This window comes from Vipera ursinii, assembly GCF_947247035.1.
Source record: "Vipera ursinii genome assembly, chromosome: 13".
NCBI classification, from domain to species: Eukaryota; Metazoa; Chordata; class Lepidosauria; order Squamata; family Viperidae; genus Vipera; species Vipera ursinii.
This window is the reverse complement of record NC_139526.1, coordinates 677,609-692,143: the sequence shown is the minus strand read 5'-3', so window position 1 is coordinate 692,143 and position 14,535 is coordinate 677,609. Positions and strand designations below refer to the sequence as shown.

At 47.1% G+C, this 14,535-nt stretch overlaps 1 protein-coding gene across 1 annotated transcript; it reads right to left on the bottom strand.

The window, feature by feature from the left end:
* Positions 1-316: 316 nt before the first annotated feature.
* SYNGR3 (synaptogyrin 3) lies at positions 317-14,323 on the bottom strand (the record flags this gene model as incomplete). Its single annotated transcript, XM_083372510.1, has 4 exons — positions 317-548; positions 2,922-3,064; positions 5,655-5,892; positions 14,225-14,323. 4 exons carry the CDS (start codon positions 14,321-14,323, stop codon positions 336-338), a joined length of 693 nt encoding a protein of 230 aa, XP_083228636.1. The 3' UTR covers positions 317-335.
* Between the last annotated feature and the right edge of the window lie 212 nt (positions 14,324-14,535).

Here is a 14,535-nt window from a genome sequence, read left to right as displayed (position 1 = left end):
TAGTCAGGGAAATGGGAAGTACAGCTTTTCTAGAGTTTCCTGCTTAGAGGGAACACTGTTGCCGTTCTTTTCCTTTTTAATATAAAAATATCCTTGGACAGATAAGACAAGAACCACTGTACAGAATTCACTGCACCATTAGCTAAGAGTAAGTTTAACCCAGCACATAACTCGCCACATATTTAAAAGAAAGAAAGAAAATGAAAGTACTTTTCAATACACTTGCAACCAATCTATTGACTATACTTGCACCTTGTGGGATGTCAGCCCATTTTTCTGGGTCTGGTTCCGGTTTGCTCTGAAACCTCATGGGGGGGGGGGAATCACCTGCCCTTTCAGTAAGCTGGCACCTGGTAACCTTTGGGACTGGTGTTTAGGGTCTCAGAGAACGGTGGGCTCTGATAGGCTTCTGTGTTTTCGATGCCACCGCTGGTGGGAGGGTGTCCCGGATATCCTGCCATGGGATCGGGGCCAAACTGATCTGTGGCAAAGAGAGACATGTCAGTCCCCATCCGGTATCTTTGGAGGGCTTTTACAGTCAGGGCAACCTGTAACGGCAAAGAAAAGTTTCTTAGGACTTAGGTTCCCTCTTAGACCAGCATTCTTCAATATCTTCATCAATGACTTAAATGAGGGAATAGAAGGGGAACGAATCGAATTGCAGATGACACTAAGCTGGCAGGTTTTGCGTCATAGGGAGACTTCCGGTTTTGCATCGTAGCTCCGCACCCCACGGCTGATTTTGTCCTGCCAGGAGACCCTAAATGGGTCTAAAGTTGCCCCAGAGAGCTGAAAAGAAGGAGGGGCCCCCGTGGATCATGGAAAGAATGGCAGTCGATCCGTTTGATCCTGGAGAAGCCCTCCAAACTGACAGGAGAAAGGCTAGCTGCACTTCAGTAACTAGCCCCAGGTACCGGCATCTAAAGTCCAAAAGCTCTAACTAGAACAGGGGTAGGCAACCTTGGCTCTTTTATGACTCGTGGACTTCAACTCCCAGAATTCCTGAGCCAGCCTGGATCAAAAGCCTCTTTTCTTTCTGATACTCTTGTACTTTCCAAATATACAAGCAATCTCCTATTTCAAAAGTGTTAAAGCTTTTGTTCTTATATCTTCTTGGGCATCTCTTGAGAATGCTTTTATTGAAAAGGGGGCCCTTCTTTTGCTGCCCAAGTATCCCAATTTCTAAAATGATTGTGCAAATGGCATTGAGGAGGAGGCAGCCTGTCCTCCCTCGCCTTAGAAGGGGTCGGTTCTTTGGTGCCTTCTTTGTAATTTTTTTCCCCTACTTGGCACAATATAGAGCAGCTCAGAGTCTGTTGGAGCGGGCGACTGTAAACAAATTTAAAGAATAATTGTATATTCTTACCATTACCTGCTGGAGAATATATTACAGATCTTTTTTTTTTAAAAAAAAAGTTCAGGATCTCATCATTGTCTCCAGATTGTAAAAGAAAGGTTCCAAAGAATTCAGAACTCTTTGCTTGTTAATGCCAACACCTACAGAGTGGCAGGACATTTTAAAAAAGAAATTGGGGGAAGGAGGCTTAGATATGAGGGCAAAGTTTCACCTCCAGCAAAAAAAAAGGAGCAAAGATGCAGCATCTGTATTCATTTTCTATTGTTAGTCTCTGCATTTTGCTATGAGTTGAGAAAAAAGCTAATGAATCCATTTGGGACACACTCAATTTCATTTTTATGAGGGTTGAATTCCTTTTTTCCTCTTTTTTGAATAAATGTGGACTGGAAACTGTATCTGATGAGGAAAGATTGCCAGAGAGGACAATGTGACCATCTTCAGGGATTACAGAAAAGAAGATCAAGATACCAGAACACAGAATAATGGATTTCAGTTATAGCAGAGTCATCTGAATGCTGAAAAAAATCCTAATGTTGAGAACAGGTCAAAAGGTGTCAATCACCAAAGGAGGCGGTGACCCTCCTCTGCCTGGGGATGTTCCAGTGGCAGATGGAAGCCCATTGGTTTGAGATGCTTTAATTGGGACCCCTAAACTCTGTAAGAAGTGATTTGGTGAGAGGGCGGGACTGATCCACCATCACCCAGCCAGTTTCCACATGTAAGAAAGGATTAAAACACACTTTTCTAGTCTAAGCTTTGTTTCATTTACTGAAGAAATGCAAACTAGATTTTTCCTCATTTGTAGAGAGAAAAACATGTATTAACACTTTTCCCTTTTACAGTTTTTCCACTGATTTCCTAGAACTGCTTTTAACCCCTTCTGTTGCATGTTATCCAAAGGACACAGGAAATAATGAATTCAGCATCAGCTTCTCAAGAGATAGTGTCAGAAAGGTTCTATGATTTAGTTGATTTTAACAGAGGCTTTTAATGTTTTTTTTACAAAACTTTATTAAGTAAACTCTAAACTAGGGCGTCTGATTATTTGACTTCCTTGGGAGAAATTATCTTATAATTATTAGCATGAGGTAACTGTCAAATTTTTATCTATATCTTAAAGGAACTTATCCCAAGCCCCACCAGGTCTTGTTCACCAGAATTCAGACATCCCAGAAAGTCCCCAAGATAGCAGGCAGGCTTGTGCAATCAGGACCCCCCCCCCTTTTTTCCCCCTATACATCATATGGCACAAGTATGTATACCATCTTGACTTTTGGATACACATGCACCAACACACATACAGATGCCTTTCTTGTCAGGGCACAAAGAGTAGAAATATAGCATTTTAAAACATTAACAGTTAAGGCGGAGATGTATGCTTATTTTGACAATTTCCTTGCTACTGGATTTCTTTATTAATAATATTCTTTATTAATAATATTCTTTATTAATAATATTTCTTTATTAATAAATATTCTAGTTTATTTGAGAGTCATACCCTTGAATTAGAGCCTGCAAGGCTACTAGCTCTGGGCAGGGGAAGCCCGGAACTTGTTTTTCTTACCCAGGAGATGATGGAGAAGAATGAGAAGGCAATGGCTGCTCGTGCAGCATCTCCTCCTTGTGATGCCCCTTTGTTGGCAGGTGTCTGCTGCCACTGGTTGGCCAGAAAGCAGAACGCCACAAACCAGAGAAAGGACCAGAAGCCTGTCAAGCAGAAATAACAGTCAGCACCCTTGTTGGCTGGATAGATTTCAAGGTAGACCAAGGAACTTGTGGAGGTGGTGGCACAACCACTCAGAGTAGCCTTTGCAAACTCCAGGAGGGCTGCTGGAATCCCGGAAAATCAGAGGGGACCAATTATTATCCCCAATAGTAAAACTGTGGAGCTGTCACCTTCATTTCAGAGCGAGGGCCTCAGGTGTGTTATTAAACCAGAGGTTTGTGTGCACTTGGACAGCATGCTCCAATTAACAGGACTAAGCAAGGTTTGTGGCCATCAAATTATGCCAGGCTAGCCTTATCTCTTTGGGCAGAATTTCTAACTCGAAAGGTCAGAGGGTGCCTTTAGGCACAGCATAACTGGAACTTTGTCATAACTCCTTTAAATCTCTCCTAAAATTCTCTTGATAAAACATGGGCTAAATTAAAATACTAAAATACTGCTTGAGAGCAGTTTCAAGGCCTGTGCTGCATCTCTCGGTCCTGGGCCCTGTCTGCTTCAGTTGCGGATCAGGGACCTAGATGAGAGATTGGAGGGGATGCTTGTAACGTCTGCTCTGTTGAGAAGAGTGACTAGAGCACAAGCTGAGAAGAGAAGAGCCAAGAAGACCTCAAGCCCTGGGCTGAAGTGAGCAGGGAAAAAGTAAAGTCCTGCACTGCAACCCCAGGCAGCTGCTATCCTGGGGTGGAGAAACAGGAGAAATCCTGGGGAAGAAACCATGCCGCCCTTCTCTGCCCTGGTCAGACCCCAATTGGAACACCATGTCCATCTTGGGGCACCCACAGTTCAAATGGGCAGTGACAAACTCGAGTCAATTTACAGGAGAGCTACTGGGATGGAAACCAGCCTGTCAGGAACAGTGAAAGTCCTGAGCATGCTCAACCTGCAGAAAAGGTCTCTGAGGGGAGATGTGGGACCCCCCCCCGATATCAGAAGGGTTGCCACACAGAAGAGGCCCCTGCTGTCCCAAAGGGCAGAACCAGGACCGCAGCCAAAAGCCCAAGGAAGGGGTTTCCGGCTAGACGTCTGGACCGCACAAGCTGTCGCCCATGGTGATCTCTGCTCTGCTGGGAAGCAGGGCTTCCATCACGGATCATGCCCACTGATGTGACTTTTTACCACCCCCAACCCCACCCCTGGAAGCCCCCTGCATTATTTATAACAATACTGTAGTAGGCTTTATTTAGAAGCTCTACTTACAGATAGTCCTCAACTTACAACACTTCATGTAGTGACCATTCAGTTACAACGGCACTGAAAAAATGACTTATGACTGTTTTTTACACTTACGACCATTGCAGCCTCCCCAGGGTCACGTGATCAGAATTCAGATGCTTGACAACTGACACATTTATGACGGTGGCAGTGTGCCAGGTCATGTGATCTGCATTTGCAACCTTCTGACAAGCAAAGTCAATGGGGAAGCCAGATTCACTTAAAGTTACTAACTTTACAATAGCAATGATTCACTTAACAACTGTGGCAAGAAAGGTTGTAAAATGGAGCAAAATTCACTTAACAAATGTTTCACTTAGCAACATAAATTTTGGGCTGCATTGTGGTTGTAACTTGAGGACCACCTGTAGTGCGTTGTTTTATCATTTATAACCTATCAGGTCTGCCAGGCCCAGCTTAGCCCCTCCCGGGGATTCGGCCATCAAAGGCTGGAAGGGGGAGGAAGGGAGATGGGCAATGAAGCGGTCTGTGTGCACCTGATGGGGAAGGGGAGGCGATAAAGAGCAGAGAAGCTTTTCTTTGGTCGGGTTTCCATAGGAATTGAGCACAATTAAACATTGTCCTTCTTCCCACATCTGAAGTTGGTCAAACACTTTGTAATTTATTTATTTTTATTTATTTAAATTTATATACCACCCTATTCCCGTAGGACTCAGGGTGGTTTACAGGGAAAATTAAAAGTTAAAATACATCACATAAAATTAAAATTGATTAAAATTAAGATTAAATTAATCCCTGAACTTAACTAAAACCCCATTAATTAAATAATTAAAACCCCTCAGTCTGGGCCAGACAGCTCAAAAAACCAAGTTTTCAAGTCCAAAATGAGCGAAGGTCGGGGGCGGTCCTAAGCTCCGTGGGAAGCTGGTTCCAAAGGGCCGGCGCGCCCACAGAGAACGCCCTTCCCCTGGGAATAACCAGCCGGCATTCCTTAACTGGCAGTACCCTAAGAAGGCCCTCCCTGTGGGAGCGCACAGGACGATGGGAAGTTGATGCCGGCAGCAAGTGTTCCCTTAGATAATCCGGACCCAAGCCATTTAGAGCTTTATAGGTCATTACCAGCACCTTGAATCTCATGCTTGTGCCAGCCCATCCAGGCTTTGTCCATGGGCAGCTGTGGCACAAAGCCATGCTCACTGGATCCACTAGTTCAGGCTGATGATGTTTGCTTTAGCCTGTTTGGGGAACAAGGCTGTGATCCAAAGCCATTATATTGTTTGTTTATTTTGGCACCACATGCTATGTGGATACAAGAATGTTTAGTGAACCTGGGTTGACTACGTGGTGTGAACCAGCCCGTGTTAACTCAAGCCCCTTGCCCCCTCCCATCAGACATACCGGAAAAGCCAAGGTCCAAGAGGACAATGCGCTTCCTGTCCTTCACGCTGCTGATCTGCTGGAAGTAGACATCCATCACCAGGAAGAAGCTGCAGGCCAAGAAGGCCAGCAACCCAATTGCGATGCCATAGTTGCAGGCTCCCTCATTGCTGTTGAAGATGCAGCGTAGCACAGGGGAATTATCTGTGTTCACGTAACCCTCATTGATGATGGAGCCAAACACCACAATGGAGAACACCTGCAATTGGGAGGGGGAGGCAGGTGAAGGAAAGAGGAACAATGTGCAGTTGAAACCTCAGCTCTTTCCAACAGGGTTCATATTATACCGTGTTCCATTTCTGGACCATCCTCAAAACATATGTCAGAGAAAACATGCTAAAACATATCAAGGGAGGATCAAGAACGCCTATATTTGTGTATCTGAGAAGGTCTTCATCCTCTGATTATTGTATAAAACATACATCACAAGGGGGAAAATGTTTGGGAAGGGAAGAGGAAAAACAAGTACAAGCTCATCCTTTCAAAACCTGACCAGATGACAACAGTGCATGCCTCTGTGATGGGGGCCAGCAGAGTCAGTTTCAAAGAGCATTTTAAAGAACCACGGATGGGTTTCTAGCATATGTGGCAGAAGCAATCAAAGCAGCCCAGAGGAGCTACAGTAAGTCCCCGGGGCCAGATGACCAGAGGAACTGCTGGGCTTTCTGACCAGAAGAGATGGGCAGAGCTTGGAAGCTGCTTGGGGAAAAACCCTGGAAGGCTGGAAAAAGGCAGGACTGATTATTGTCACTCCATCACTGGAGATTTTTAAGAAAAGACTAGACAATCATCAGTCTGAGATGGCATAGGTTCTCCTGTTTGAGCAGGGGGCTAGATTAGAAGACCTCCAAGGTCCCTTCCAGGTCTATTCTATTCTGTTCTAATTCTGTTGTTGTTGTTAGCTGTGAAGTCGTGTCCGACCCATCGCGACCCCATGGACAACGTTCCTCCAGGCTTTCCTGTCCTCTACCATCTTTTGGAGTCCATTTAGGCTCACGCCTACTGGTTCAGTGACTGCATCCATATACCTCATTCTCTGTCGTCCCCTTCTTCTCTTGCCCTCAACCTTTCTATTCTATTCTTATTCCATTCCATTCCAAGATTCTATTCTATTCTATTCCATTCCATTCCAAGATCCTATCCTATCCTATCCTATCCTATCCTATCCCATTCCAATTCTGCTCTGTTCTATTCTATTTTATTCTATTCTATTCTGTTCTGTTCTGTTCTATTCTATTCTATTCTTGTTCTGTTCCATTCCATTCCATTCTAGTCCATTCCATATTCTATTCTATTCCATTCCATTCCAATTCTATTCCATTCCATTCCATTCCAATTCCATTCTATTCTATTCTATTCTATTCTATTCTATTCTATTCTATTCTATTCTATTCTATTCTATTCTATTCTATTCTATTCTATTCTACTACTCTACTCTACTCTACTCTACTCTACTCTACTCTACTCTACTCTACTCTACTCTACTATCGAAAAGCAGCAGACAAGCTGTTGGAAAGAGGAATGTCTGGATAACATGACTGCGCGGAAGAATAAAATGCTGACCAATGCTGACCTTCCAATAATCAACATAAGGGCCCTTCGGAGCTCCTATTCTCCACTCCAAATAGCCTCATTTATTTTTTTATTTATTTATATCCCACCCTTATGGTTTTTATAAATAACACAAGGCAGTGAAGATAGCTAATGCTCCTTCCTTCTCCTATATTTCCTCATTAGAACCACCCCAAGAGAGAAGGACTGGCCCAGTCACCTCTGATCTGCTTTCATGCCTAAGGAACTCACCGCCTCTCGGTTTCTGGACTGACGCCTTCACCACTAACCAAACTGATTAGCATTTCCACAGCAGTTTGGGTCTGCATTAAGTTAGTACAAGTATAGGCATCGGTCAAGACCCTGAGATCTGCAGGAACCATTACATTGTCAACAATCTTATAAAGCTGCAAAACTATTTGTTTAACACCTCTCTAAGTTCAAAGGCCAGGCAAGATTAGAAAGGGGCACATTTTAATTACAGCACCAATGCTAATATACTCAGTGCATTGTGAGCAGAAAATTCATTTAAAATTTCTAATATAGAAGTGCACTCTCTAGATCATAGACAAAAGCAAACTGGACATCTGGTTTATATCAATGTTCAGATTAGATAACCAGTTTAATTTACCTGAGGTGTATTGGATGGCCTCAGACACCTGAAGAAATGAAAGAAAACTCAATGTCTTCAGGGCAAATTAAGGCCATGATAACAGATTCAGTGAGATTTGTGAGGCTGAGATTCTCTGTATGATAAAGGGTGTCAAGCAGGCATTTTGCAGGACTGCTGGGGAGACAGTGGGCAGCCTGTCCAAAATGCTTTAGCAAGTCTGCATCGAGCAACAAGTCGCACCACCCGACACAGAGAGTCTTCCAATTCTGTGCCACGGTTGTGTGGTAGTGATGGGAAAGGCTGAGTTTGGGGCAAGTTCAGGAACAAAACCCAGAAGGATTGCAAGACGGCAGGGATCCTAATGGATGTCATGGTTCCGGCAGATGTTACTCTTCAAAGAACTTCGAGGCATTGTTTACCTTAAAGATTCTTTATTCAAATGACATGGCATTGACACGTACATGGTAGAAGCCAAAATCTGAATTCCCCTCCCCTGAACACATAGCATCAAAGCACAATTCCCTCCTCCAATTGACAGTCATAGATCACATTCTCCAATTATTTTAAAATGCAAACCTTCCCTCCAGTTGTCTAACCCACCATTCCTTATCGTCTCTTATTTCAAACAACCTTGAAGAATACTCTACTGCAATGTTGTCATGTCTAACTCATACCCATACACATTCTTCCTCTCCCCCACTGCCCAGCATCATCTCATTCCAATTCTAAAAGTAACATACAGGTTAAAGAGAAAATGGCTGCATCTTCATATATTGTCAAAGCAAGAATGTCCGATGTTAGTAGCGTTGACAATGGAGCTGTGTGCTTTTCAATCCCTTGTCCTGCTGCTCCTTGCCTTGGGTTGCTTCAGAGCCTGTATTTCAGTAAAATGATACTTTTTGAAAAATTCATACTAATTGCAGAGATAGAGGAGATGGATCCCTGCCTGGATTCCTATCCACTGGACTTTAGCTTTTTCAAAGCATCCCGTTTGTTTCATGGACTGCCTCTGCACTCTTCTTCCAAGCACATAATAATGGGGGGGGAAGCAGCTGCAACTATTCAAAGTTATAATGACTCTGAGCCCCCCAGTCTTGGGAGTTAGCATTGCCAGCATCTCTTTCTTCTGAGCCCCTCATGCTGGGTAACTGTTGCCACCCAAAAGCTGTTTTAAGGTTAGGGAACCTTTGGGGGGAGATAACCAACTAGCACCTCGATACACCTCCCCGTGCCCCCACTTCAATGGCAGAAGCCACACACACACACACACACCCAAAGCCCCCGTAATCTCCTGTCAGCTTCTTTGAAGCAAGCAGAAGAGAGACGGGGACAGAACAGTGCAAAGGTTAATGTCAGAGAAACAGGCACAGGTTTCCCATTAAAAGTGTGGTAAGTGGGTGCACAGATAGTCCTCAACCTACAACCACAATTGAGCCCAAAATTTATATTGCTAAGTGAGTTTTGTCCCATTTTACGACTTTTCTTGCCACATTTGTTACGTGAATCACTGCAGTTGTTAAATTAGTAACACAGTTGTGAATCTGGTTTCCCCGCTGACTTTGCTTGTCAGAAGGTTGCAGAAGGGGATCACGGGACCCTGGGACACTGTGACCGTCATAAGTGTGAATCAGCTGCCAAGCATCCAAATGTAAATCACATGACCCTGGGGATGCTGCCACAGTTGTAAGTGTGAAAAATGGTCATGTCACTTTTTTCAGTGCTGTTGTAACTTTGAACAGTCACTAAGCAAACCGTTGTAAGTCGCTTACGCTTTTATTCCTTTTTGGGGGGGTCATCAAGTTTTTGACACCTTGCTAGGTGACCGGACTCAAATATTGCCACATCCTAAAAGTGGTACAATCTGTGAAAAGGTTGAAAAGCCCTGCCCTAGGACACCGAGATCCCTCACACAGTTACTACTCTTGAGCCAGCTACCACCTATTCCGCATCTATACACGATGGAGTTAAATTACAAGAGAGTAGACTTCAAATGGACATCAGGAACAGTCGCACAATGGCGAGAGGCGCTTGGCCACGAAAGAGGGGCCGTGGGAAGCAGCCGTGGACTCTTCTTCATTACAGCTGTTGGAAAAGAAGCTGGACGGCTGCCATGGTTGCTATAGTGGATTTCTACACTGAGCAGAGGGTTGGACTAGATAATCTCAAGAAATGCATCTTACTCAGAGCCCAACTCTGGTAGCATTGTTGATGTTCCCGAGCCCATCCCCGATTTATCTCCAATTCTTAGGTCACTTTCTTCACTGAAATCTACAAACTTCTCAAGACATAACCGCAGCCCCTCTGCCTAAAAATAACTGCCAGGGATGGACTAATGCAGGCAGTCCTTCACTTACAGCCACAATTGGGACCAGAATTTCTGTTGCTAAACAAGGATGTTAAACGATTTTATGACCGTTTTTCCACAATTGTTAACTGAATCACTAGTTGTTAAGTGGGTCATGTGGTCATCAAGCAAATCCCGCTTTCCCCATTAACTCTGCTTATTGGAAGCCAGCCTGGGAAGGTTGCAAAGGGGGGGGGGGGTTCGAACCTCCTAAGTACAGGCTGGTTGACAAGCACCCAAACGTTCATCCTGAGGGGGTGGGGGTGCTGTGCCAGTCGCAAGTGTGAGGACTTTTTTCAGGGCCGCCGAAGCTTTAGAGGATTATTCAACAAATGGCTGCGAGGCAAGAACCACCGGCAGTGATATTATTACAGCCATTTTTGCATAGAAGAAACAATCCAAGCTTGTTTCGAATGAAGATGAATCTACGTTGCAAGATCCCATCTGGGTCGGTCACCGGGACCGGAGGCTTCGTCTCCCGAGCTTTCAGACCCCCCCCATCCTCAGGGAACGTCTCTCTGCTGGAACATTACATGCTCAGCACGAGTCCGGAAGCTCAGGAGACGAAGCCTCTGTGCCCGGTGACCATCATCCAAGCTTGTTTGTTCTTGCCTCCAGACGTTGTGGATGCTATTGGAGACCTTTTAAAGAGACCAGAGCGCCATTTGCCTGAAATGGACTAGGGTCTCCTGCTTGAGCAAGGGGTTGACTAGAAGACCTCAAAGGTCCCTTCCATTATTTTATATTCATGTGCTTTCCTGCCCAAAAAATGAAGAGAAAAAGGGCCACATTTGAAGGGAAGAAATATCCAAGGAGCACGTCATCACGCCAGAACTGCTTCCCTGAGGAGGTGGAAGTTGCTGTTCTCAAGCAGAGGAATTTCCAAGGGAGATTCCAGCTTGTGAAAATGATACGTTTGGCTTCCTTCATCTCTTCATCTCAGCGTCCACATCATGGAAGCTCATCCACTGCAGGCTGATGACTCAGTTATCGTTGCATCTTGTGGCTGAGAAGAGCATCCTTAAGAATCTAATAAAGTCCCCAGCAGAATCTTGTTGACAAGGTAATAACTTTGTATTGTGTGATACTAATGCAAAGTTTAGCAACAGTAAACAAACAATCTCATATGGCACAGAGAAATCTTGAGGGCCTGCAGAAACCATTTGGGTGAAGTGAGGCTCTGGGCTGTTCAGCAGGTTTACTGCAGGCCTCGAAACCTCGCAGAGGGGCTGCCTACCCAATTTGCAGCTGCTACAGCTCTGGGAGAGGCGGTCAGCTTTACAGAAGAAGGGCGGGCAGACTAATGCCAACCTTCACCGTGTATTGGTGGCTCGGCTGATTTTAACTTAGTTTGGAAGCCCAGTCGCTTGCCCAGAAATAAAGGAAAAAACCCAGTCAAGCTGACAGAAGCATTTCGAGGGGAGCAATCTTACTCATTTCCCTTCTGATAAGTGGGCATTTGGGAAACGGTCATGGCCATTTGGGGAGCTGTCATTAATAAGTCCAGCCCATGACAGCCATTTTGTGAGAGTGCCCACAAAATAGAAGATAATTTTGCTAGCAGCAAGGGCTGGTCAGAATGGGCAATCACCTTCAGGAGGTGGGTGGGGGAGTTAAAATAAGGGCTGCTTGCGGTTGTAGCCTAACAGCTGCCAAGAGGATCTCTCTGGGTTTGATCAGCAGCCACTGGCTGCTGCGTCTAAGTGGCCAGTTCCTCTCTGGGGCTGCTGTAACCCTCCAGACTACGGCCTGCAGCCTGAGCAGGACAATTCTGTCAACAGGCTACTCCAGCCTATTTTATTGGTTTCCACTGATCCTCTCAAAACACAGCGAGATGAACAAGAACCCTAAAGGCTGAAAAGGTGGTCTCTAAACAATATGGCCCTGGCGACAAACATGTTGCTGTTCTTGCACACAACACAGAAGCCTTCAACAATGTCACTCTGTTACTATCACAGATAATTTCCTTTCCTTTCATGGCCATACATTATTTCTCCCCCTCCCCTGTGCATAAACATGTATTTTTCAGAAGATAATCCATAGCTGAATAAGACCAAAACATTTAAATAGGCCAGGGAAAGGTCTAATTTTAACTTATGAGAACTTCAACTCCCAGAATTCCCCAGCCAGCAAACTACTGGGAAAAGCTGGTTGAAAAATTCTGGGAATTGAAGTCCACACAGCTTAAAGTCACTAAGTTTGAGAAACACTGGTCTAGTGACTTCATGGGTTCAAATGCTACTTCTGACTAATTTTAATCTGGTTTATGATATTGGATAGGCCCATCCTAATTTAGTGCATTCATGGCATTGTGCAGGTCCAGAAAATGGGTTAATTCAGGAAATGAGTTTCCACGTGAATGTGGTCTGAGGAAGTGGAGAATATGTAATACTCTGTGTATGCTCAGAAAACCAAGATCATGGCATCCGGCCCTCTCAATTCCTGGCAAATAGATGGGGAAGAAATGGAGGTAGTGACAGATTTTATTTTCCTGGGCTCCAAGATCATTGCAGATGGGGACTGCAGCCAAGAAATTAAAAGATGCTTGCTCCTGGGGAGGAAAGCCATGGCAAATCTAGACAGCACACTAAAAAGCAGAGACATCACCCTGTCAACAAAAGTGCGTATAGTCAAGGCTATGGTCTTCCCAGTTGCAATGTATGGCAGTGAAAGTTGGACCATAAGAAAGGCTGAGCGCCAAAGAATTGAGGCCTTTGAACTCTGGTGCTGGAGAAGATTCCTGCGAGTCCCTTGGACTGCAAGGCGATCAAACTGGTCAGTCCTAGAGGAGATCAACCCTGACTGCTCTTTAGAAGGCCAGATCCTGAAGTTGAAACACTTTGGCCAGCTAATGAGAAGGAAGGACTCACTGGAGAAGAGCCTAATGCTGTGAAAGATTGAGGGCAATAGAAGAAGGGGATGACAGAGAATGAGGTGGCTGGATGGAGTCACTGAAGCAGTAGGCATGAGCTTAAATGGACTCCAGAAGATGGTAGAGGACAGGAAGGCCTGGAGGAACGTGGTCCAAGGGGTTGTGATGGGTCGGACATGACTTTGCAGCTAACAACAACAAATGCTCAGATGACAACCTCCTCTAGATTATACTTCAGTCTGAGTTAAGACGTTCAAAACAAGTTATGAAGGAAAACCTGTTCTGGAAGCACTATATGCTTCACGAGGGTGTTTCCCTTTTGACTTAAAACGTTAAACCAAAGGTTCCCCCCCCCCCGCCTAACATTTTCCAATATAGATTTTCAATCCTTTCCTTTTTGATTATTTTAATGGTAGCAATTCGCATAATTGCCCGTAGACCATTAATGACATTGCCTGCAAGCTGAGAGGCCGAAGCACCCACCGCCTTCCTCACCCGGCAGACGGCGAGCGGGTCCCTGCGGCCCTTCCAAAGAGGCAGCGGAGCCGCAGCGGCTTCGGCCCGCAGCGGGGAGCCCACCTGGGCGGGGAGGGGCCGCGGAAGGGGCGGCCTCGCCAAGGAGGGGCCGGGGGCTCCCGTCGCCGCCGAGGTGGGGCAGGAGGGCGGCTCCGTCGAAGCTCGCTCCCCCGAAGGCGGCCGCCGTCCTCGGGAGGCCGCGATCGCTTCCCCGCCGCCGAGCCGGGAGTCCCCGGGCGCCTCGGGAGCCCCCCGCGCTGCCGGCCGCGGCCCTGGGCGGGAGCGAGACGCCGCCATCGGCGCCTCCGTCGCCTCTGGCCTCGGGGGCGGCGGGGCCGGGCCGCCCAGCAGGAGCCCCCCGGAAAGCCCCGGGGCTCCATCTGGTCGCTGGAGAAACGGGGGGAGGGCCGGCCGCTCTCCCCTTCTCCGGCCACGCACCTTCCCGGCTCCCGGGCTGGCTGCGGACGATGGGACGAGGAGGAGGACGAGGAGGAGGAGGAGGGGAGCTCTGGCGATCCCGAGGGGCTCCCCGGAGCCCCGCGCCACGGCAGGCGGGAGGAGTCGCGCGGCCCCGGGCTGCGGCGCCGCGCCTTTCCCGCGGGCAGCAAGGGGCATGGGGGGGAGGGGGCTCTTACCCCGGCGAGGACCCTGAGGAGGGTCTGGGGCCGCTTGGCGAATTCCGCCGGCTCCACCGCCGCGCCCGCCCGGCCGGCTCCGAAGGAAGCGCCCTCCATCGTCCCGCCGCCGCCTCGAGCTGCCAAGGCAAAGAGGGGAGGGGGCGGCGGCGGCGGCGGGCGGGGACGGGCGAGCTGGCGCCACCACCTGCCCGCCCGCCGGCCGCGCAGCCCGCGCTCCTGCCGCTCCTGCCGCTCCTGCCGCTCCTGCCGCTGCGCCCCGGCCCGAGACGCCGCCCGCCCGCCCGCCCGCCCGCCCGGAGGCCCTCCCC